Source organism: Eptesicus fuscus, chromosome 25, assembly GCF_027574615.1.
Source record: "Eptesicus fuscus isolate TK198812 chromosome 25, DD_ASM_mEF_20220401, whole genome shotgun sequence".
Classification (NCBI taxonomy): domain Eukaryota; kingdom Metazoa; phylum Chordata; class Mammalia; order Chiroptera; family Vespertilionidae; genus Eptesicus; species Eptesicus fuscus.
In genome coordinates this window covers 10200676-10225801 of record NC_072497.1, presented here as the reverse complement: position 1 = coordinate 10225801, position 25126 = coordinate 10200676, and the positions used below count along the sequence as shown (strand labels likewise).

At 49.5% G+C, this 25126-nt stretch overlaps 1 protein-coding gene and 1 non-coding gene across 2 annotated transcripts; both read left to right on the top strand.

Annotated features, from left to right (window-relative positions):
- The first annotated feature begins 2659 nt into the window (after window positions 1–2659).
- LOC129148444 (U6 spliceosomal RNA) lies at window positions 2660–2766 on the top strand. The gene has a single exon (XR_008555461.1). It is a non-coding gene; the product is annotated as a U6 spliceosomal RNA (small nuclear RNA).
- Window positions 2767–10841: 8075 nt separating this feature from the next.
- On the top strand, window positions 10842–23268 carry DET1 (DET1 partner of COP1 E3 ubiquitin ligase). Its single transcript, XM_008158939.3, has 5 exons — window positions 10842–10960; window positions 12530–13622; window positions 17540–17727; window positions 19069–19260; window positions 22625–23268. The coding sequence occupies exons 2-5, from the start codon at window positions 12540–12542 to the stop codon at window positions 22812–22814; spliced, it is 1653 nt and encodes a 550-aa protein (XP_008157161.1). The 5' UTR covers window positions 10842–10960; window positions 12530–12539; the 3' UTR covers window positions 22815–23268.
- The last annotated feature ends 1858 nt before the right edge of the window (window positions 23269–25126 follow it).

Here is a 25126-nt window from a genome sequence, read left to right as displayed (position 1 = left end):
GGGTGGCTATACTTTTAGAAGTGAACAGTGACAAATGGAAGAAGGATGTGGAGAAATCGGAGTCCTCATCCATTGCTAGTAGGAATGGAAGATGTTGCAGCCATTTTGGAAAACAGTTTGGCTGTTCCTGTGAAGAATCCATCTTATATAAAAACTATTTGAAATTTTAACCCTGCTATTTGGCTTCTGTAAATGCTTGCTTGCTTAAATAATAAGGAAAATAAGACTACTCTCACTTCAGAGAGGCCATTAAACCTTCCCCGGACGAAGTTATCAGTGCTGGCACCAGGCCAGGCCTTTGGTTGAGGTCTCAAGGCCCCAGCACATAGGGGCTCTTTAAGAACTTGCAAAGGGGGCTGGAAACACCTCATATTTGGGAGACAAAGAAGGTAAAAACATATAAATAGGGAAAATTCCTCCATGGTGGGGCCCAGAATTTGAGAGACATTTTCCTCTGGACCCGCGTGTAAAAAATGTAACTCCATCTCTCTAAGTATTGCTTGGTTCTTCTCCGGTTTTCTGTAACACCTGGAGTTACCACAGGACCCGACAATTCCATGCTTAGGTATATTTCCAACCTACTTGAAAACGTATATTCACACAAAGAACTTGTACACACATGTTCATAGCAGCATTATTCAGAACAGCCACGAAGTGGAAACGCCCAAATGTCCATCAGCAGATAGATGAGTAAGCAAAGGTGGTATATCCACATAGTGGAATATTATTCAGTCATAAAAAAGGACTACCCCGGCCAGTGTTGCTCAGTGGTTGGGCATTGAACCAAGAGGTCATGGTTGGATTCCTGGTCAGGGCACGTGCCTGGGTTTCGGGCTCAACCCCCAGTAGGGGGCGTGCAGGAGGCAGCCGATCCATGATTCTCATCATGGATGTTTCTATCCCTCTCTCCCCCTTCCTCTCTCTGAAATGAATAAAAACATATAAAAACATTTTTAAAAAGGACTAAAGAATTGATACATGGATGGAGCTTGAAAACATTGTGCTAAGTGAAAGAAGTCATTTGCAAAAGGCCACATACTTTATGATTCCATTTGTATGAACTTCTTCCCAGATTAGGAAAATCCATACAAAGAGCGGATTAGGGACCAGGGGGTCCCTAACTAGGGAAGGGGAAAATGCGGAGTGACTGCTGATGGGTGCAGGGCTCCTTTTTAGGGAGATTCTCTCTCATCATTGAGGTTCCCCTCTCTAAAAATCAATAAAAGGGTATTTGAAAAAATCCCCGGCACAAGGTTGTTTGATGATAGAAATTGATGTTTGGCCTTGGGGACCACTTCTGTGCCCCAGCTTCTCTTTACTCAGTGAGGATTGCGGACCTTCCTTTCCTACCTGATAGCGTTTTGGTGAGCCTCAAACCCCCTCACACACCAGAGAGCACGTTGCCAACTATAAATCCTGCCTCATGCTGATGCCATTGCTGTCACACAGAATGAAATGGCAGAAACATCATGAACTCAGAACGGCTCAACCTGAGATTTACAAGGAGAGCTCACGCTAATTTTGAATTAGGTTAGAGATAACGAGAAGGCATTCAATTTCCCCTTCATGTGTCCCCAGGGTGTTCTAAGCCTTGCAGATAAAGGCCACTTGCCCAGGGACGTGGGGGAGAGGGTCCCTGCCTGCACTGCGAGCATTCATCACCCCGTTGGCGGCCTACCAGGCCATCCATCAGAGGAGCCTGGCCATCCATCAGAGGAGCCTTCCGTGGAGAATGGCAGAGGCGGCCACGGAAGGCGGCGTGCAGAAGCCATCGGTTATTCTGTCACAAAGGCCGTCCTTTGAGAGAGATTACAGGTGAGTTCCTGGCATTCCTGGGAGGAGAGGGCCTGCCAGACTTCCCTCCCAGCAGCTCATCCTGTCCTGCCCTTGGGAAGGAAATTGACAGAGTTAATTAGCATGGGGGGGGTGGGGTGGGAGGGGGGCACTCAGCCTGGCTGAGGGATTGCTTAGGATCCGCACTGTTATTAGGGACCTGAGCTCAGCCTTTCAGCTATTGGGACACTCCTGCCTCCTTGGGGGGAACCGGGATAAAGTCATTGTTTGCCTATCATCAGGTGGAAATCTTGTTAAGCGCTCCAAGGACCTTGGTTTTATGGAATTGTGTTCCACAGCTCACAGCAGCCTTGGCCGGGATTTCATTCTAAAATAACATTTCCTCTTGGTTAAAAAAAAAAAAAATGTCTTGTTGCTCCAGGCTCTGGGGCTCAATGACCTTCATGAGTTTTTGACTCGAGGATACTCAAGGGTGAACCGGAGGTCTGCAATTTATAGCAAGTCCACACACATATAATCGCTTAGGTTTTTATATTTCATTTCTTTTTTTAAAATATATTTTATTGATTTTTTACAGAGAGGAAGGGATAGGGAGAGAGAGTTAGAAACATCGATGAGAGAGAAACATCGATCAGCTGCCTCCTGCACACCTCCTACTGGGGATGTGCCCGAAACCAAGGTACATGCCCTTGACCAGAATCGAACCTGGGACCCTTGAGTCCACAGGCTGACGCTCTATCCACTGAGCCAAACTGGTTAGGGCTATTTTATTTTTTTATTTCTTATTTAAAAACTTTAAAATATATGTATTTTTAAATTGATTTCAGAGAGGAAAGGGAGAGGGAGATAGAAACATCAATGATGAGTGCTCGCTTCGGCAGCACATATACTAAAATTGGAATGATATAGAGAAGATTAGCATGGCCCCTGCGCAAGGAAGACACGCAAATTCGTGAAGCGTTCCATATTTTTTTTTAAAAAAAAGAAACATCAATGATGAGAGAGGATCATTGATTGGCTGCCTCCTGCACACACACACCCCCACCCCCCCACTGGGGATGGAGCCCACAGCCTGGGCGTGTGACCTGACCGAGAATCGAACCGTGATCTCCTGGTTCATAGGTCGACGTTCAACCTTCGGGCTGGGCTAGATTTTATATTTTAAGCAGTATTAGGTGCCCAGCAAACTTGATCAGAGATTTCCCATACCCCTCTGCTTCCACACCCTCATCCTCGTCGTCTTCCCCACTCTCAACATTGCCCACCAGAGTTTATTGATTTGTCACAATCAGTGAGCCCACACTGACACATTGTCATCACCCAAGGTGCATCGTTTACATTAGGTTGTACCTTCCATGGGTTTTGACAGATGTATAATGACATGAAGTCGTCACTATAATATCTCAAAGACTAGTTTTACCACCCCGAAAATTCTCCATGCTCCGCCTGTTCATCCCCCCTCCTCACAACACGTGGCAACCACTAATTTTGTCTACTGTCTCCATGTTGCCTTTTCTAAATATCATACAGTTGGAATCATATAATATGAGACCTTTCAGATTGGCTTCTTGTGCTTAGTAATATGCTGAGTAATAGTCCATGGTCTATGGACAACTTACTCATCCATTCACTTACTGAAGAACATCTTGGTTTCTTCCAAGTTTGAACAATTGTGAATAAAGCTATCACCATCTGTGTGGAGGTTTTTGTGTGGATATAAGCCCATATATATATATATATATATATATATATATATATATATCCTAGAAGCCTGGTGCATGAAAATCGTGCACTTGGGGGGGGTCCCTCAGCCCAGCCTGCGCCCTCTCGCAGTCTGAGACCCCTCGGAGTATGTGCACCTGCTGGCTTAGGCCCAATTCCCCTCGCAGTCTGGGATCCCTGGCTCCTTACCGCCCGCCTGCAGTGGAGGCGGGAGAGGCTCCTGCCACCGCTGCTGTGCTCGCCAGCTGTGAGCCTGGCTTCTGGCTGAGTGGTGCTACCCCTGTGGGAGCGCACTGACCACCAGGAGGCAGCTCCTGCGTTGAGCGTCTGCCCCCTAGTGGTCAGTGCACGTCATAGCGACCGGTCGTTCCGCTGTTCGGTCGATTTGCATATTAGCGTTTTATTATATAGGATATTTGATTTCAGAGAGAGGAAGGGAGAGGAAGATATAGAACCATCAATGATGAGAAAGAATCACGGATCGGCTGCCTCCTGCACATCTCACATTGGGAATCCAGCCCACAACCCGGGCACGTGCCCTGACTGGAATTGAACCGTGACCTCCTGGTTCATAGGTCGACGCTCAACCACGGAGCCACGCTGGCCGGGCATGATTTCACTTTAAAGAAGAACATTACTTTTTTCTTTCCCAGTTCACTTTGCATAGGTACCCCCAGTGCGCGCACACACACACACACACACACACACACTCTATCTAAAGAGACAGCTGGAGCCACGGGAGCCCACGCCAGCCACGCCTTTCTCGCACCTCTCCACGGAGCAGAGGCTCCCATTCAATAGCTGCTAACTAGGCTCTGGCCCTGGCCTCTCTCGAGTTTGCCTTTCCTGCAGGATCGTCAAGGTTGCCTGGCAACCACCAGCAGGTCGGCCTGTCACTCGGTTTCCTTCAAGAAAATGGCAAAGTGCTGTTCCTGTCCCCAGCCAGGCAAGGCCTAATTAGTGTGAACCGGGAATCAATCACGGGGGTTGAGGAGCGGGGGTGCAGGATGGCGGGCACTCCAGGGCCCGTGTGCAGATCACTGTCATGGCTTCATTTTACCCTTCCCGCCTGCAGGAAGGGACCCAGGGCCGGGCGTAGCCAGGACTGAACTTTAGAGGTCCCTGTCTGAGCCACTGTTGAAGGGACAGGGGATCGTTCACCGGAGAAGGCTCCTTTTGAGGATGGAGACATGGCTGTCTTTATTTTATTTATTTTTTATTTTTTATTTTTTTCTCTTTTTTATTATTATTTTAAATATATTTCTTTATTGATTTCAGAGAGAGAGATAGAAACATCCATGATGAGAGAGAATCATGGATCGGCTGCTCCTGCACACCCCCCCCCCACTGGGGATAGAGCCACAACCCAGGCATGTGCCCTTGGCCAGAATCGAACCCGAGACCCTTCAGTCCACAGGCTGACGCTCTATCCACTGAGCCAAGCCGGGTAGGGCTATTTATTATTATTTTAAAAATATATATTCTTATTGATTTCAGAGAGGAAAAGAGAGGGAGAGAGAGAGAGAGAGAGAAACATCCATGATGAGAGAGAATCATGGATCGGCTGCTTCCTGCACGCCCCCTACTGGGGATCAAGCCCGCAACCCAGGCATGAGCCCTGACTGGAATCGAACCGTGACCTCCTGGTTCCTCAAACACTGAGCCACCGTGGCCGGACACATGTCTGTCTTTATTTATTTATTTTTTTAAACATATTTTATTGATTTTTTTCAGAGAGGAAGAGAGAGGGATAGAGAGTTAGAAACATCGATGATAGAGAGACATCAACCAGCTGCCTCCTGCACAACCCCTACTTGGGATGTGCCCGCAACAAGGTACATGCCCCTGACCAGAATCGAACCTGGGACCCTTACGCTCTATCCACTGAGCCAAACTGGTTTCGGCCACATGTCTGTCTTTAAATATGTGGAGGCTGGGACACGCAGAGACGGGTTTGGGTGGTTCTGGTGGTCAGCACATCTCCCGCCGCCCCAACTGTTTTTCTTCCTCACACACCATCGGGACAGCTACATACACACACACACTCATGGGTCACCTGCCGCTCCACAGAGCCCAGCAAGATTTGCTGACAAAGGTATTGTGCTTTCTCCCCAAATGCTATGGTTTCCAGAGCCCGGAAGAGGGGGAGGGGCTGGGGGCTGATTGCCCAGCAGATAAGCTCCTGAAGGCTCAGCATTTGAAATGATGGATGGTCCTTGGGCCGCAGATGGGGAGAGAGGGCACCTGTTTCAACCCTCCCCTGTTCCAGCCCCAGCACCCCTGCTCTGTTATCTCAGTGCATGCAAAGTCCCAGGAGCCTTAGCGAGGCCCCACCCACGTCATTTTAGAGACCATCTCTCCACAAAGTCGCCTTTGAACACAGAAATCTACCCTCTAGCCCTTGGTACTTGGGGGGTGGGGGGCGGGGGGGGCGGTGCCACTATTAGGGGCCCCTGCAGCTCGCTGGCTCCCAGGAGGTGGGTGAGGAGGCCTGGGTGGCCCCGTGCAGAGGACAGAAGTGCCAGATGGCGGGGCAGGTGTTCCAGTGACTTAACAACCTTATCAGATGCCCAAGGGGCCCAGCCCCCGGGCGGGCAGACAGGAATGTTTTGTGAAGGTGGCAGGGGAGGCATCCCCCTCCTCTCTGCCCGCCTCCGTCTCTTCAACCTGCCCCTTGTGGGTCAGAGAGCCATCCCGAGGTGCTTCGCTGCTGACTCCCCCTGTCCCCCAAAAGGTCCCCCGCTTTTCTTTCTAACCGAATGTCCTCCCTCCATCTTATATTCCAGTGAAACGAAGACAAGGTCTTATTTTTTAAAAAGTATGTTCTTTAGTGATTTCAGAGAGGAAGGGAGAGAGAGAGAGAGAGAGAGAGAGAGAAGACATCAATGATGAGAGAATCAGGGAATCGAACCATGGCCTCCTGGTTCTTAGGTTGACGCTCAACCACTGAGCCACACTCTCTTAGCAACGCTCAAATATGCAACAGTGTTATACACTATAGTGACCATACTGTACATTACATCCCCCAGATGTGTTTATTTTTTATTTAATTTTTTATTGATTTCAGAGAGGAAGGGAGAGGGAGAGAGAGAGAGAAACATCAATGATGAGAAAGAATCATTGATCAGCCGCCTCCTGCACACCCCGCACTGGGGACTGAGCCCGCAACCCAGGCATGTGCCCTTGACCGGAATCAAACCCGGGATCCTTCCGTCTCCAGGCCGACGCTCTATCCACTGAGCCACACCAGCCAGGGCCAGGCGTGTTTGTTATGATTGGAAGTTTGTACCTTTTGACTTCCTTCACCTATTTTGCCTCTTCCCCCCTCCCTCTGGCGATCACCAATCTGTTCTCTGTATCTCTGAGTTGGTCTCTTTTCTTTGTTTCTATTGCACATGTAAGTGAGATCACACAGTATCTGTTTGTCTCTGTCTGACTCATTTCACCCCGCTTAATGCCCTCCTGGTCCACCCACGGCAGGGTTTCCTTCTTTTTTATGACTGAATAATACTCCATTGTGCATATATGTGACTGCATCTTCTTTACCCACTCATCGGTTGATGGGCGCTGAGGTTGCTTCCATGTCTGGGCTATTGTGGATAATGTTGCAATGCACACAGGGGTGCAATGCATACTTCCTGCTCAGGAACACCTACCCGGGCTGGCTGTCCCCTGCTGTGTGCCCACCCCCCCAGGCCCCGTGCTTCCCCAAGCAGCACTTTCTGCACCCCGTTCTCTGTTTTACAGTGTGCGTTCTCACCGCTGGGTTCTCAGCGGGTAAACGGGAGAGCAAAGCAGGGAAAGGGGCCCTGGCTGGTGTTGCTCAGTGGATAGAGCGTCGGCCTGCGGGCTGAAGGGTCCCGGGTTTCATTCCCGGTCAGGGCACATGCCCGGGTTCTGGGTTTGATCCCCAGTGTGGGGTGTGCAGGAGGCAGCCGATCCATGATTCTCTCTCATCATTGATGCTTTCTCTCTCTCTCTCTGTCCCTCTCCCTTCCTCTCTGACATCAATAAAAAAAATTTTAAAAAAGAGGAGTGGAAGGGGAGAAGGATCACATACAGTACATATGTTGCCCTGTGTGCAGATCACATACAGTACATATGTTGCCCTGTGTGCAGATCACATACAGTACATATGTTGCCCTGTGTGCAGATCACATACAGTACATATGTTGCCCTGTGTGCAGATCACATACAGTACATATGTTGCCCTGTGTGCAGATCACATACAGTACATATGTTGCCCTGTATGCAGATCACATACAGTACATATGTTGCCATGTATGCAGATCACATACAGTACATGTGTTGCCCTGTCCCTCCCTCCCAATACCCTCTGGCTCCTCCCTGGCCCTCTGGTGCCTGTGGCCTAAGGTAGGCAGGACGGTGAACCTAGCTTAGCCACCCCTGTGAACCTCCTGCCCTCTGAGCAGGACCCAGGCTGGGACAGTGGTTGGGAGGAGGCCTGCGCCTTGTGGGGGCCAGGCCACCCCAGCTCCTCCAGCCGCCCCCATCACAGGGCAGTGTGGGGACGGGGCCCCGAGGAACTGTTTGTTCAGTCACGGAGACGGAGGGCGATTGGCGGCACTGGCGGGGGGACCAGCTGTTCCAGCCCCGGCCCCCCTCACCTGAGCGCCTCCCGGGTTTGATCGAATCTCGGTGTCTCACAATTACCTCTAATTTCATTGCTTTTATGGGAAGAAGAGTGCTTTTCCCCGCAGCGAAGATTTTTCATGTTCCCTGGGCTTCGGCTCCTTGGCCCCAGCCTCTTCCTTTCATTTCCAGCCGCTCTCCTCTATCCCGGCCCTGAGCGGAGCAGGTGGGACAGCGGGGCCCCGAGCTGCCCCGGGACCCCAGGGCTCAGCTCCGGCTACAGGAAGGACGATGCTGCAGTGCTCCCTGCCGCTCCTCCGCCCCTCCTACCCCACATCCCAGGCACATCTAGGAAGAGGAGAGCACCAGACACAAGGTTTGACTCATTCATTCATTCATTCACTCATTCATTCATTCAGCAAATAAATATTAGGCAGCCTCTAATACGTGCTAGGCACTAGACCAGTGGTTCTCAACCCTTCTAATGCCGCGACCCTTTAATACAGTTCCTCATGTTGTGGTGACCCCCAACCATAAAATTATTTTCGTTGCTACTTCATAATGTAATTTTGCTACTGTTAATGAATCGTAATGTAAATATCTGTGTTTTCCGATGGTCTTAGGTGACCCACAGGTTGAAAACCGCTAGCAGGGTCATGGATTGATTCCCGGTCAGGGCACACGCCCGGGTTGCGGGCTCGATCCCCAATAGGGGGCGTGCAGGAGGCAGCTAATTGATGTCTCATTGATATTTCTCTCTCTCTATCCTTGTCCCTTCCTCTCTTTATAAATTCAATAAAAACATATTTTAAAACATTATTAAAAAGAAAAAAAGAAATACGTGGACCTGGGGCAGGGAGCATTTAGCCAAGAGCATGGAGGGAAGGCACCTGTGCAGACAGTTGATACGAATTTGGGTTTGAAATCTGAAGACTGAAGAACTGCAAGCAGAAACCGAGCGTTTCCTGCAAATAGCTTATCATGATGAAGTGAGTCTCATAAAGCAAATATAGGATTGCGGGGGGGGGGGGCATCAAGTGGAACCGAGCTTCAATTTCTGCATCTGTAAAGTGGGGATAATAATACCTAACTCACTGCGTCAGCTAGGTGATGAGCTGAGAGAATGTAGGTGAAATGATTGGCATAGGGTCTGGCATACAGTACATATGTGCCCAATGGTGCAGTTGTTTGGATGAAAGGATTGGTGGTGGTGGTGGTGGTGGTGGTGATGGGGGTGGGGGTGGTGTAATACTTAGGGCAAGGCATGTCTGCCACCGTGTAGAGGTGAAGAGAGCTCGGCCAGCCTGTTCTAGAAAGGGAGACAGAACAAGAGCCTCTCATGCCGCGCTCCCACGCCCTCTCCTCGCGGCTAATGCAGATCACGGGCAGAGTGGTTAAAAGCCGAGGCAGACGAGCCACAGGAGGACTGGAGTGAGTGGCGGGAAAGCTCTCAAGTCCTTCAGCTCCCTCCCTGTCCCCCCATCATCCCACTCACTCGGGGACTCCTGAGAGGGACAAAGGAGGCCGGAGCCAGGGGGTGCAGCGGCGGTTCAGGACTCAGTGTTCTTCCCAGGGTGCGAGGACATTGGGAGGAGTGGCAGGGCATTAGACACGGGAACATCTGAGAGGCGGGCTGAGGAGCCGTGGAATCGCAATGGAACATCTGGTGTGCTTGAAGGTGACCCCACCACCGAGGCACGGCTCTGTGCGCACAAAAGACTGTTATCAGCATTCAGCAAATATATATATATATATATATATATATATATATATATATATATATATGTATATTTAAATATATTTTATTGATTTTTTACAGAGAGGAAGGGAGAGGGATAGAGAGTAGAAACATCGATGAGAGAGAAACATCGACCAGCTGCCTCCTGCACACCCCCCTCCGGGGATGTGCCCGCCACCAAGGTACATGCCCTTGACCGGCATCGAACCTGGGACCCTTCAGTCCACAGGCCGACGCTCTATCCACTGAGCCAAACCGGTTAGGTCCAGCAAATATATTTTTTAAAATTTAAATTCTTTAAAGTATTACACGATTCTCCTTTTCCCCCCATTGACCTCTCCCCGGCTGCTCCCACCCCCCATTCAACACGTCTTTCTTGGGTGCCCCTGTGCCTGGCACTGTGTTAACCCTCGGGGATCAATAGTTGCAATGCAGAAATGGTCTCTGTCTTTGTGGCACTGACTTCAGGCATAGCCCAATCCAAATATTGGATTACTTTTTGAGCAAAAGCATTCACAGTTACTTAGGTTCCTCAGCTAATGAAACGATGCATTTAATCAAAAGGTGAAAAATTAATTTTTTCTTTTTTTTGGAGAGAATGAGAGAGAGAAACATTGATGTGAGAGAGACACTTCAATTGGTTGCCTCCAGCAGGTACCCTGACCACCGCGGGGGGGGTCAAACCCGCAACCCAGGTATGTGCCCTTGACCGGGAATCAGACCCGAGACCCTTTGGTGCGTGGGCCGACACTAATCACTTAGCCACACCGGCTTTTATGCCTGTTTTTGCAAAGGTGCCCAGCAGGCGCAGAGACATTGCCATGGGTGCCCTGCTAGGAGCTGAGTGAATTTTTTCCTTGGCAGTCACTGGGCCTCTTTGGCTTCTACCCCCCTCCGGACACCAGGGTGCGCTGTAGCGCTTCCCAGTCCCGGCTGGGCGGCGCGCTATCCCCACGTGGCTTCTCGCTACCCCGCACTTCCGGTGGATGCCGGAAGCGAGGGCCTGAGGTCGCGGAGCCGGGTCCCAAAGCATGGCGGGGGCGGGGCCGGGGGAGGCGCGCGCAGAGCCGGCTGGGGGTCCCTAACCCCGGCCCTCTGAGCCGGGACCCACAGGTGAGGACCTCTCCTTCCCAAGCCCGGCCTCCCAGCCCGTCAAGCCCTCCCCGGGGCCGCCTCAGGTTACCGCCCGGGGCTGCCGCCGCCTGACGGGGAGGCCCTGCGGCCCCCGCCTTCCCTCAGCTTGCCCTTCCCCTGGAGGCCCCGCCCCTGGCTTTTCTTTCCGGGGGCGCCCCCTGGGGGGGTGTACCCGCCCCTCGGTCCTGGCAGGTTTGGAAGCCGTCACGAGCAGTTGAGGGATGTGTGCACCTGCCCTCAGGGGGACACTGAGAGCCAGCCCAGGGAGGAGTGTTGCTGAGGACCACAAAGGGAGCCAGTGGCCCCTGCAGCCAGCCTTGCATTTGTTCCCTGAATGACCCGCAGAAGGCACAGTGTGCCAGGGCGGGGCCCCGAGAAAACAGGGGACTTAAGCAGAAGTGATTATTTCCTGCCTGGACCGTGCGGTTGAGTCGGGGCGCCAGTAGTAAGCACAGAGCCATGCAAGCGAACGCACAGGTTCAAATGGGGACAATTCCTTTGGAGGAGGCAGACAAGAATCTAATGGGAGGCCAGGTTTAGGTCGGGTGGTCAGGGAAGACTTCCTGGAGGTGGTGACCCGTAAGCTGCCAGGGCCAGAGGAGATACATCCCAGGCAGAGGGCACAGCCCCGTGCGGATGGGTCCCTGACTTGGCAAAGAACTTGAGGACGTGAGGCAGGTCCAGCGACCAGGACAGGAGGCTTAAGATGTGCCCAGGACTGTGATGGGCACACAGACCGTAATGTCTGTATGGACTGGGCAGGCGCGCGCTCATCACATACGCCATAGACTTAAGTCAAGTGCAGAGATAAAGTTGCAGGCAGGGCAAGTGCCATGAAGAGGAGGATATGAGTATGTTATGTACGTTTAGGGTTTTCTGAACTTCCTGACTCTCAGGCTGATATACACAAAGGTGTATTTCTGGGCTCTTGTCTGTTCCATTGGTATGTTGTTGTCAGTACCACCCTTTTTTGATGACCTTAGCTCTGTGATGTGTTTTGAAATCAGGACGTGTGAGTCCTTCGCCTTTATTTTCTTTTAGAAAACTGTTGGCCTTTTGGGGTTCCTTGAGATGACGTGCACTTTAGGATGCATTTTACTATTTTTTTGCAAAAAAATGCTGTTGGGATTTTGATATGGATTACATTGAGTTTGTAGATTGCTTTGGGTAGTATGGACATCTTAAGAGCCCAATACTAAATAAGTAAATAAATAAATAAAGACTTTTTAAATAAGTGTACATTGAATGTGACTCTTACATTGGACAAATTTCATGCAGATGTAGGTGTGTTTTTTTCCCCTGTTGATTGTTCCCAACAGCTAAGCATGTTTTGAAGATATTCCGGTTGAATTAGGTGCTCCTCTCAAATCTGTTTCTAGACTCAGAAATATCAGGACCACTTCCTGTTTATAACCTGAGAAGGGGAAATGCTGATCCCTCTCATCTTGGGAGCTCCTGGATGCCGGGTACAAGGAGGGAGATCTGTTCGACTTGTATAGGTTTTGGTAACTTCCGTTTTGTTTTCTTCTGCTTGACTTCTCCGTGTAGAGATGTGACAATGGATCATCATGTTTCCACCATCAAACCTCGAAGAATCCAGAACCAAAATGTCATCCACCGCTTGGAGCGCCGGCGCATCAGCTCGGGCAAGGCAGGCACCCACTGGCACCAGGTCCGAGTGTTCCACCAGAACGTCTTCCCCAACTTCACGGTGGTCAACGTGGAAAAGCCGCCTTGTTTCCTGCGAAAATTCTCACCCGACGGGCGCTACTTCATCGCTTTCTCTTCGGACCAGACGTCTCTCGAAATCTACGAGTACCAGGGCTGCCAGGCGGCCGAGGACCTGCTGCAGGGCTACGAGGGGGAGATCCTGTCCAATGGCAACGACCAGCGGTCAGTCAACATCCGCGGGCGGCTCTTTGAGCGGTTCTTTGTCCTGCTGCACATCACCAACGTGGCGGCCAACGGGGAGCACCTGAACCGGGAGTGCAGCCTCTTCACCGACGACTGCCGCTGTGTCATCGTGGGCTCCGCGGCCTACCTCCCGGACGAGCCCCACCCTCCTTTCTACGAGGTGTATCGGAACAGCGAGTCCGTGACCCCCAACCCGCGGTCCCCTCTGGAGGACTACTCCCTCCACATCATCGACCTCCACACTGGCCGCCTGTGTGACACGCGCACCTTCAAGTGCGACAAAGTGGTCCTGTCTCACAACCAAGGGCTGTACTTGTACAAAAACATCCTGGCCATCCTGTCGGTGCAGCAGCAGACCATCCACGTCTTCCAGGTGACCCCCGAGGGCACGTTCATCGACGTGAGGACCATCGGCCGCTTCTGCTATGAGGACGACCTGCTCACGGTGTCCGCCGTGTTCCCGGAGGTTCAGCGGGACAGCCAGACAGGCATGGCCAACCCTTTCCGGGACCCCTTCATCAACTCGCTGAAGCACCGGCTGCTCGTCTACCTGTGGCGCCGGGCGGAGCAGGATGGGAGCGCGATGGCCAAGCGGCGCTTCTTCCAGTATTTTGACCAACTGCGGCAGCTGCGCATGTGGAAGATGCAGCTTCTGGACGAGAACCATCTGTTCATCAAGTACACGAGCGAGGACGTGGTCACCCTGCGGGTCACAGACCCGTCACAGGTAGGAGGTGCTGTCCTGCCTGCCGCCCCTCTTCCCCCAATCTCCTCGGCAGAACGTGACGGATTTTCCCTTTGTGTACAGCCAACCTCTCAGAAATACACGTTTCATGTAATCTTCAATATTTGCGATCCTAGGGCTCAGCCAGACTGAAAACAGCTCTGGTTTTCTCTGGCCACATGTATTTCTTTGGATGAATGGAAGTTAAATCTCAAGCCATTGACATGTAGATCGTCACCTCTGTAATTATTTCCCTCTACCTTCAGCAGAACATTTTAATTTTTATTTATTTACTAGGGGCCTGGTGCACGAAATTCATGCACTGGGGAGGGGTCCCTCAGCCCAGCCTGCCCCCTCTCACATACTGGGAGCCCCCAGGGGATGTCCTACTGATGGCTTAGGCCCTCTCCCCGTTGAGAGCAGACCTAAGCTGCAGTCTGGCCTCCCTTTGCAGGAGGCCACTGGGCTGATCAGGGGAAGGCGCCAGCCCCATCACCCTGCTGCTGCAGCCACTGCCAGTCACCGCAGCTGCCAAGGTATTTTCATCAACACGGACTCCAGTCCCTTCACCATGAAAAAAATGACAACTTTCTTTAGGCATTTTCAAGATGTGTCTTTCATAGGATATGACATTTCTTTATTTTTCTTTTTATCCTCACCTGAGGACATGTTTCCATTGATTTTTTCCCCTTCCCTCCGATCGCAGGCTCGCCCCCTTCCCAAGCCTAAAGCCTCTGCCCCAGGCTTTAGGCTTGGGAAGTGGGCAACCCCCCACCCCTCCAATCGCAGGCTCAGCCCCTCCCTCTCCACCCCTCCCACCCCCGATGGCCGGCTGGGAGTGACCTGGGTGCCGAGGAGGTTCCCGGGACCCAGGTATGTATGCAAATTAACCGCCATCTTTGTTGGGTTAATTTGCATACTCACTCTGATTGGCTGTGGGTGTAGCGGAGGTACGGTCAATTTACATGTTTCTCTATTATTAGGTAAGATTTATTTTTGAATATTTTTGTTGATTTCAGGGAGGAAGAAAGAGGGGTAGAGAGGGAGAAACATCAATGATGAAAGAGAGTCATTGATTGGCTGCTTCCTGCACGTCCCCTATTGGAGATCAAGCCTGCAACCAGGGCATGTGCCCTTGACCAGAATTGAACCGTGACCTCCTGGTTTATAGGCTGATGCTCAACCACTGAGCCATGCCGGCCGGACGGCAGAACATTTTTAGTTCCCTTGAGGTGGAAACCCCAATGCTACGAGGTTAACGTGTGGACTGCCTGTGGGTAATCCTGCCTTGATTTTGTGAGACTGTCCTTGTTAGTCCGACTGTTTTAGTTCTGGCAGAAAGAATGAGCCCACCGCACGCAAAAAGGAAACCCTCTGAAAATCTAGCCGCTCTTTCCTGCTTAAGTGGTTAATGCCCTTATACTTCTTCATAAGTCTTCTTTAAAAGATAACTACTAGGCAAGTCCATTTCACAGAGTTAAGTTTTATGACGTTACCTTGACCTTGCCCATGTGCTGAAAGGTAGGTTGTAGAGCAGTAAGAGATCAAAAGGATCCCAAGTTTTGGATCCCCGAAGTGATTCATCAGGACTCCAGGTCCTGAGGTCTTTCTCAGTTTGAGTGAAAGATGCTGGTGGGGAGAGAGGCATTTCTCAAACGGGAATAAGATGTGGGTAAGAGCATGGAAACCTTTAAGATTCTTGGATTGAAACATCGTGTTGAAACTTGGGGTCATCTTAACATTTCTCTTTTTTCTGTTGTTAATCTTCATCTAAGGATATTTTTTCTGTTGATTTTTTTTAGAGAGTGAGAGGGAGGGAGGAGGGGGAGAGACATCGATGTGAGAGAGACACATCAGTTAGTTGCCTCCTGCACACACCCCACCCAGGGCTGGAGGTTGAACCTGCCTCCCAGGTACATGCCCTTGACCGGGAATTGAACCTGGGACCCTACAGTGCATGGGCCGACACTCTGATCAGTGTGCAGCACTGGCCAGGGCAAGGGCATTTCCCTTTAAGAAGCTCTCCATACCGAGTAAGAGACCACCTTTCTGTACCTTTGCCCCATGCTCCTGTCTCCAGATGGTCTCCTTAGATGCTAGTTTGCAAATTCTGTACAGAGAGCAAACCAGTAAACCACAAAGTCATCTGAATTTGGTATCACTCCTTGACCTGCAGCTGATTCTACCGTTAAGAGAGTCTGTACAGGGCACTCTCTCCTAAGGCCTTACCAGCCATCCGGGGTAAAATGTGTCTGACATTTTTCTTCTGAGTCGTAGTTTATGAATTCTTTAAAAAATGGGGAGTGCTGTGGTTTAGAGAACATTTTGCTCTGGACTCTCTTTCTTCCGGGTCAGTGATGAAGGCACCCATGGAGCCATCATGGGGGAGCATCTAGTTCATCTTACTGTCCTGGGAGATGGGCAGTGAGACCTCGACTTCTGTAGCCTCCTGTCCTGTGTTTCCCGATGTCCTGGAGGGAGACTTAGAAGATGCTTGTGTAATTCTGTAGTCACATGATGATGGTAGATCCTGGTGAAGCCCTGACGGGATCGAAGTGTTGTCTCAGTCTGCAGAAAGAACACCAGTCCCTGTTTGTGTCGGTCTGAGCTAGAACTGCCTTTTTGTTTCGGAGGGAATAAGATGTCCGTAATTGCTGCCTTTGAGATTATCCATTTTTCCTTTGCTAACCCGTGACCTATTGTGAAAGCTGTAATAAGCTGCAGCCAGAAACATCACTAGGGCTCTGTGCTTGGCTTTCCAGAGGCTGTAACTTTAAACCCAGTCTCTCTGCCCTCGCTGTCTTTTCCTCCTCAGTTTAATTTGCTGGGTTCCAATAAGGTTAATGAGTAAAAAGTGCATCCAAACAAAGCCTTGCTAATATTAGGGGCATTAGTCTCAGGTTACCCCCCAGCCTCTTTAATTTGCAGCCAAATTTAATTTCCAGGGGTTCACAAAAGTCATGTAATAGAAGCTCTGGGAAGGACTAATGACTAGTAAAACAGGTGGGCCGAATGGCACCAGAAATTGTTAATGGAGATTTAAACTTAATCATAGGAGGGGGACTACTAATCTCAGTGTTCTGAGAACGTCTGGAGTCCTATTAGAAGCTTGCGGATGGATTACACTGTTCCATTCGCTGACAAAAGCGGTGGGTTCCGGTGCTTCCCTGCTCGCGGAGCAGGGCACTGAGGTTTAAAGGAAGAGGGCCTGTCCCCCAGGGTCCTTCATGGCATTTGAGTGCTTGTCGGTCCCCCCTCTGAGATTCGCTATAAATCACAAAGGTATCTTACAAGTGCCTGGGCTGAAAGAACATTTAGGACGGAAATGGAAAATCCTCTCTGATTTCTCATTTGCTCAGCAGCAGTGCCCTGCTTGGTTTCAACTTGCCTGGGCAGTTTTAGGGCAAAACGTACGCAAGGCGGCTCTCTGCAAGCTAGAAATAGTGAGAGGAAGAGCAGGCGCCCCTCAGTTGAACTTTGCGCTGTATGTATGTATACAAGAGAACATAACCTGCCAACAGGCCACCCCAGGCCGCAGATCGCTTTCTCAGCAGGGAGGAAATTAAATCTGGCATTTTAAGAAAGCATTTTTTATCCATCGCAGGGTGGGCTGGGAGTAAACACTTGGAAGGAAAAATACTGAATTTGCACAGTTGGAAATGAAACATTGAAAGCCTTTTCGTACATAGATGCTGGCCAGTTCAGTCATTTTAGCGGCACAGAGACAGTGGGACATCTGGCCACACGAAGTCCTTGGCTGAGAAAGCCCCCCGTGCCTCCCCCTTTCCCCGAAACACGGGGAGCCATGTTGGAGCCGTGGTGCTGGAGCGGAGGCAGTTCACCTGCATTTTCAGCCAAGTGACGTTGGCCAGGCACGGCGCTCTCCTCCGCGGCCCCTTAGCGCTCTCTGTTCCCGGCAGGCATCTTTCTTCGTGGTGTACAACATGGTGACAACAGAGGTGATCGCGGTGTTTGAGAACACGTCCGATGAGCTGCTGGAGCTCTTTGAGAACTTCTGTGACCTCTTCCGGAACGCCACCCTGCACAGCGAAGTCCAGTTTCCCTGCTCAGCTTCCAGCAACAATTTTGCAAGGCAGATCCAACGCCGGTAAGCTGTTCCACCCGGCTCCACAGGCCTAATTTTCCTCAAATTTCCTTAATTTGTGGCAGTGACATCAATAGTCATTTACTTCAGAAAACCGTATGATGATCTTTCCTCCAAACCTATATCTATGTCATCTCCCCTACAGAATCCTCTCCTAATGTAACATTTTATTTATCATCTTACCATACTTTGCTGCATCAAAAATATAATGTATATATAAATTAAAATTATTTTTTATTTCTTGGGAATGCATGGCTCTAAATGCTCAATTTTATAGTCTTCAACAATCTTTTGGTGGAGATAAATGAAAATGGATCCATTATCGGTTAGAAGACATGTTTCAGAGAAAATAAGATACCAAGGATCATGAGTCACTTAAGAAAGTCTTTGTCTTGCAAGGTATAGAGACCAAACTAAAACGAACGGAATAAAGAAACAACATTGTGGTCACTGAAATAATTCAAGCTATAAGAACAGGAACATTCCTAGAACAGCGACACTTTAGAAATTTAAAATTCCTTAGATATAGTTGAAGAACTCTCCCAGAAAGTAATATAAAAAGATAAGAGAATAAAAATGGGAGAGAAAAGATGGAAAAGAAGTTAGAGGATTTGCCCAGGTGATCCACTATCTGGCAAATTCCAGAAGGATTAATCAAGAAAGTGAAGGGCATGTCATCATGAAACTTCGAAGCACTGGGGATAAAGAGAAAATTGTAAAGATTTTCAGAAAAAAAATCTCATAAAAAAATAAATCATCAGAATGGCATTGGACAGACCAATCAACAACATTGAAAGCTTGAAGCCATTAAAATCCTTCCCTCAGACTTCTCAAAAAAAAAAAAAAAAAAAAGACTCCTAATTTAGAATTCTAATAATCAATGGAGCAAAGACATTTTCAGACATGCTGTCTCAAATAATTACCTCCCATGCACCTTTTCTAAGGAAGCATCTGGAAGATGTATTTTACCAATAAACACAAAAGAATGGTGCAGTTTGACAGTGGAGAGCATCAGAGAGAATTCCAAGGATGACGGGAAAGGGAGGTTCCAGAGTGACGGACAGCAGCCAAATACCGACCACACCAGTTACACACATTTTAAACCTGTGTAGAATCTTTTTTTTTTTTTTAACTTTTCTAAAGTAATGTTCCCCATTTCTAATTCTGTTTTCTGCTTCTTGAGAGTATTTGAAGCTAGCCAGATTTGTGATACGTGTGAGTTCTGACTTCAGTCAATAAACGGACTTTTACTGGCAGAATGAATTGTTTTTAGACATATGTTTGTCAGTTTAAAAAAAAAATGTGTCTGCAAACACAGCCTTCATCACTGGTGCTTTCTTTCAGGTTCAAAGACACTATTGTAAACGCCAAGTATGGAGGGCACACCGAGGCAGTCCGCCGGCTGCTGGGCCAGCTCCCCATCAGTGCCCAGTCTTACAGCGGCAGCCCCTACCTCGACCTGTCGCTCTTCAGCTACGATGACAAGTGGGTGTCAGTCATGGAGCGGCCCAAGACGTGTGGCGATCACCCGATCAGGTACAGCGTCTCTGCTCAGCTGCGAACTGCAGTTCTTAGCGCGGGGTCAAGGGCTGGTCATGCCCGCTTTCTTTCTCTTCTTGGACATCATTTTGTGTGCTGTGTCCTTTCTGCTCATGGGCTGAATTGGAAGGGAGCCTGTTTCTGTAATGCGGTGGGTGCTTTGCTCACAGAGGCAATAGTCTCATAAATGAAAATGCTTTGCTTCTCACCAAAGCATCCAGTTCAGGTACGTGTTTCCTTTTAAAGGCATCCAGGGCAGGAAACCATACTTTTCCATTTAGTAACGCAATACTATTTCATAATGATGTGTATGGCTCAGACTTTGAAGTTTTATCTAGCTCAAATGATTTCATCCCCCCACTTATCTACTGGGAATGATAGCAGAGACAATATGGGGAACAGGAGGTTTTAGAGAAACTCAGGCTTCCTCATTTGGGGGATTTGGGGATGTAGATTTGGAATGTACTTGTAAATATCTCAGCGTTATTGCTGGAAGGATGCGGCTAACCTCTGACAGTCAGTCCCTCCCCCATAGACGCCCAGTTCACAGACCCACCTGTCTCCACGTCGGGAGCGTGTGTTGCTCAGTGGGCTGTGGAGGGTGCTGGGGGGGTAGCACCATTGTCACCACTGGGGCTGTTCCAGGGCAGCTGGGTGTTCCTGGAGCCCAGAGGTGGAGTGTGAGCCTTTTTCACGTAGAAACAGTGTAGTTAGTATCTCATAATCCAGCTTCAATGTGTATTAAACAGGCTTGTGTAAAATGATTCTGTACCATTAATCATTCCAATTGCAGTCCAGTTCCAAAACCCAGTTGAAATTTTTTATTCTGGAAAAATGTAAACCTATAAAAAATAGAAGAGTATAATGAACCCCCATACGCCCATCACCCGGCTTCAGCAGTGTCAGCTCGTGGTCAGGGCTGTTTCATCTCTTTCTTCCACCACCTGCTTTCTCCCCTCGCGACTTGCCACCCTGGATTATTCTGAAGCAACCCCCAGGTGTCATAACACTTCCCTCTTAAACATTGCAGTATGACTTTTTAAAAGGTAAGGACTTAAAATGCAACCTCATTACCATTATTTCATCCGAAGAAAGTGAGCAAAACTTGATTGAGAACCCCAAATATCTGACCAGATTTCACACTTGCCTGTTGCCTCGTGAGTCTTCTTTTTACAGTTTGTGCATTTGGTCACTATTTTGTTGTCTTTTTATTCTGTACATTCTGTTTCCCTCTTATTTTCCTGGCAGCGAGCGTGTTGGGGAAATCAGGTTGCTCATCCTATAAAGTCCCCCACATCCTAGATTTTGCTCATTGCATCCCTGGAGTAGTATTTACTGTCTTTCTCATTCCGCCATATTCCCTGTAAACTGATAGTTAGATTTAGAAGCTCAGACAACTCACTTTAAATTATAAGCCTCTTGTGAGTTGGGGACTATGTGGGTATGGTGAATGAGCTTTTCACACACTAAAAGCATGTAGTGGGTCTCATTGGATACGGTCAAATAGCATGAGATACATTCCTCTCCTTTCTGACTTCCTCACCTTCCTAATTTGAAAAGTTAACCTAACTAACACATCTGGAAATGCCATTGCTCCTGACCACAGGGTTTTTTCTTGTAATTCTTATTTACTTGTAATTTAAAATGGGGACTGTGAGGATATTAAAAGCCTGTGAGGAGGTAATGCCATGACACCTCTATTGGGTATTCCATTCTAGTCTTTGTCAGCATGCATGTCTACATTTCACAGTTGTGTGGTCAGCATGATACTTTGTAGTCGGCTTTTATCTTATAAGTGGGTTTCCATGTTGTTACATGGTCCTCACAGTTACAGTCCTAATGACAGCATATTACTCCATCAAGTAGCTGTACCATACTTAATTTAACTCTTCCCCTGTTACTGAGCATTTATTCTCTTTCTGCTTTTTTTCTGGTAGAGCTAATGCTATAGTAGCCATCTCTATTCATGTCACTATTTCATTTAAATTCTAAGGTTATAAATTCTTGGAAATGGAATTGAGTCAAAGGATATGAATATATTTATGTCTATTATATATTTGTTTCCCAAAGGGGAAATTGTAGTTATTTAATTCAGGCTCTTCATTTTCTAGACCTTCCCTCAATTAACCCCTAACCCCGCTGATCATCTGTAGTTCTCAGGACCACAGGGCACTTACTTTGCATTATGGGTATTTAAGAACTGGGATGGAGGAGTATCTTGAATCTTACTATAGTAGATGAAAAATTAAAAACTACTTAGTATTTTGTTTTTGTGTGTGAAAAGAAGAGTCTTCCAAAAGAGTTTATTCTCAGTAAATTTAATAAAATAAAGAATTTATTCTTAAAAATGAAAAACTCAAGTATGAGTGTAGATCTGCACTGTCCTATATGGTAGCCACACATGACTGTTGAGCACTTAAAATGTGGCCAGTCCAAGTTGAGATTTGCTCAAGTGTCAAATGCATATCAAATTTCAAAGGTTTAGTACAAAAAAGAATGTATGATATCTCATTAATCTATATTGACTGTAGATTGAAATGATATTTTGGATGTCAATATTGGATTAAATAAAATATATTATTAAACTTAATTTCACCTTAAACATTTTTTAATGTGGCTACCTGAAATTTTAAATTGCATACATGGCTCACATTTCTTTTTCTTTTTTTAAATATATTTTACTGATTTTTTAGAGAGAGGACGGGAGAGGGAGAGAGAGCTAGAAACATCAGATCAGCTGCCTCCTGCACTCCTCCCACTGGGGATGTACCTTAAACATTTTTTAATGTGGCTACCTGAAATTTTAAATTGCATACATGGCTCACATTTCTTTTTCTTTTTTTAAAAAATATATTTTACTGATTTTTTACAGAGAGGACGGGAGAGGGAGAGAGAGCTAGAAACATCGATGAGAGAGAAACATCCATCAGCCACCTCCCATACACCCTCCACTGGGGATGTGCCCGCAACCAAGGCACACGCCCCCGACCGGAATCGAACCCGGGACCCCTGAGTCCGCAGGCCGACGCTCTATCCACTGAGCCAAACCGGCCAGGGCTCCTGGCTCACAGTTCATTTCTAGCCCTCGCCTAGACAGTTTTGGGGTAGATGGCTTTGGGAAAGGGGGAGGCTGCAATTGAGGTTGTAGCGAAGGGCTGTCTTGGGAAAGAGAAGCGACCTATTGGCTTAGGACAACATAGTAAAATTCGAGATCTCCCTGCCCTAAAATGAGCTGACTAGCCGAAGGTGATTTTGCAGTTCTGACGCGCTGGGGCTGGTGTAAGGGATTCCCCTGCTGTGCACATCTCAAGGTGGTGGTGAGTATCGACACCGTCCTCTCTGTCTCTCTCTCTCTGTTTAGGTTCTATGCTCGGGACTCTGGTCTGCTCAAGTTTGAGATCCAGGCAGGCTTACTGGGCCGCCCCATCAACCACACAGTGCGCCGCCTTGTGGCCTTCACGTTCCACCCCTTTGAGCCCTTTGCTATTTCCGTGCAGAGGACTAACGCCGAGTACGTCGTCAACTTCCACATGCGGCACTGCTGCACGTAGGGCCTCCCGCAGCCAGGCTCTCTGGTCTTCCCAGACGTTCCCTCCCTGCCCGTGGGCGCAAGCACACGCTCCTGACCAGCAGCGCTGTGGGTTCCGGATGGCCCGTGCACCTCCGACGGGGCGGGCTGAGAGGGCAGTGCGGGCGGCTCCGCCTGTCAGAAGTCTGTTGCGTCCAGAAAAAACTACTGATTGTCTCAGAGCCCTCTTGCGTTTCCCTGTGGGAATGTCCGGCACTAATCAAGTTCAGTCATTTTTGTTTTAATTTGCATTTCATTGCTGTGACGATGAGAGCATTACCCCCTTCGTGCCCCTTCCTTGGCATTATGTGTGCATTCGGTAGCAGGTAACTCACGTTGACTCACGAGAACTGTGTACACCCTTTCTACTTAGCCAGCAAGCAGGGCGATCTTTATAAGAAAACAGAATAAAGCCTTGGTATTTTCTTACGTAAATACATCCTGTTTGATGACTGCCTTATGTTCTGATCTCACCAAATGCTTTTCAAACACACGGGTCCCGGGAAGGACTGCGAAAGGCGCCAGAGGCCATGGATCCAGCAGCTGCTCTTGGGAGAATTGAGTGTGTGTGCCAGCATGGAAGACAGTCATCTGCCAGGATGGTTTCCCTCCCTCGGGCTTTCTCCTGGGAGCTGCTACAGCTGGAGGGGCTGGGTGTAATTGCACATTCTCGCGTGGAAGCATGCGCCCATCTGTGCCGTCTGTGCTGTGCAGGTGGGAGAGGGGGCGGCTCTGTGGCCACCGCAGAGACAAACGCTGTTGAGCACGTACTGCAGTTGGGGTAGTGGGAGCTGGCAAGCGCCAGTTGTCCCTAGAGGGATCGGGCTGGTTGTTCCTGGATGGCTGAGCCATCACAGCTGTCCTGCAAACACCTGCCAGCCCCCAGCCGCTGTCACATTCTCAGCTGTCTCCTCCAGAGGGCTTGTCAGGCTGTTAGGCTTCATCTTCATAATGTGCCCGCCGTTCACGTAGCAAGCTTGCCTGGTGACATCTGAGGGCGAAGGGAGTTTTGGAAGGAGCCACGGCTGCAGACAGCTGGTCCTATACCCTTCAGAAGCCACAGTGACTGCCCTGGGGACAGAGGGATGGGAGAGGAGATGCTAAGCCCCATCAAAACATTTTGGCTGATTTCATCATTGTCATTTAGGACTCAACACAGGCTCTGAGCACCTGTGTTCACCTGCTGTGAGTCAGGAGGTGCTGTGTCAGGATGTTGAGGAGAGAAACAGGCAGATGAAGGGAATTCCGGTGCAAACCAGTGAAAGCTCCAGTGCTGTCTGTGTAGGAAAAGTGGGGCGGGGGGGGGATGAGGACGAGGCGGGGAGCACAGCTGTGCTGGGACGCGGGGTCAGCACTGGATTAATGGGTGTGGAGCGTGTGAGCCAGGGCGGAGGACATTTCAAGGAGATCCAGCCTGTTCAAGGGCATGGCAGCCTGAAGAGGGCTGACCAGACTGTGGACTGGCCGGCGATGGGAGTGCGGCTGCAGCACGGGCTGGGGGTGAGGCAGGGCAGTGGGACTGCAGCCTGCAGAGCGGCCTGGTGCACGGGCTCGGGGGGGGGGGGGGGGGGGTTTACGCAGCGGAGGGCAGGGCAGGAGTTGCCCAGAGGCAGCCCTCGCCGGTCTAGGAGGACGGCTTGGAGGGAAGAGGGTGCAGAGGCAGGGAGGCCCGACAAGCCCCTGGTGGGAATCCGGAGGAGAGCGGGAGGGCTTGGACTGCGGCAGACTCCGAGGGTCTTTGTAGCCAGGACACAGGGTCCGGAAGCAGGGACACGTCGGTGGGACGGAATTTCCCTTTCTTTGTTTTCTTCAGCCGTTCGGCCACGTGACTCACACCTGTCTGTGCTCCTGGGCTGCCTCTCCTCCTTCCTGCACCTGCTCGCGCCCCCTTTTGGCTTCTCTGCTCCTGCAGTTGATCTTCTCTCGCCTGCATCGTCCGTCTCTTGATAGGTCATTCCCGTTAGCATGTACGTGTGCTGGAGGGTCTTCCTGTTTTAAATAAAGACTCCTGCCCCGGCCCCACCATTCCCTTTAGCTACTGCCCGTTCCTCCGCTACCCTTCACAGAAAGACTTCCCGAAGGAGTTGTCCAAATGAAATGTTTTCGCTTCCCCACATTCCGTCTTTCCTCGGCCCACTCCGCGCAGGCTCTGTCCTCACCATCCACTGAAACTGGGGTGTCTAGGTGGCCAGTGAGTCCACGTGGCCAGCGAGTCCACGTGGCCAGTATAGGCTCACCTCGTGTCCCTTTCTTACTCAGCCTCCCAGCCCAGGGCATTCTGAGTTCTCTCGGTGT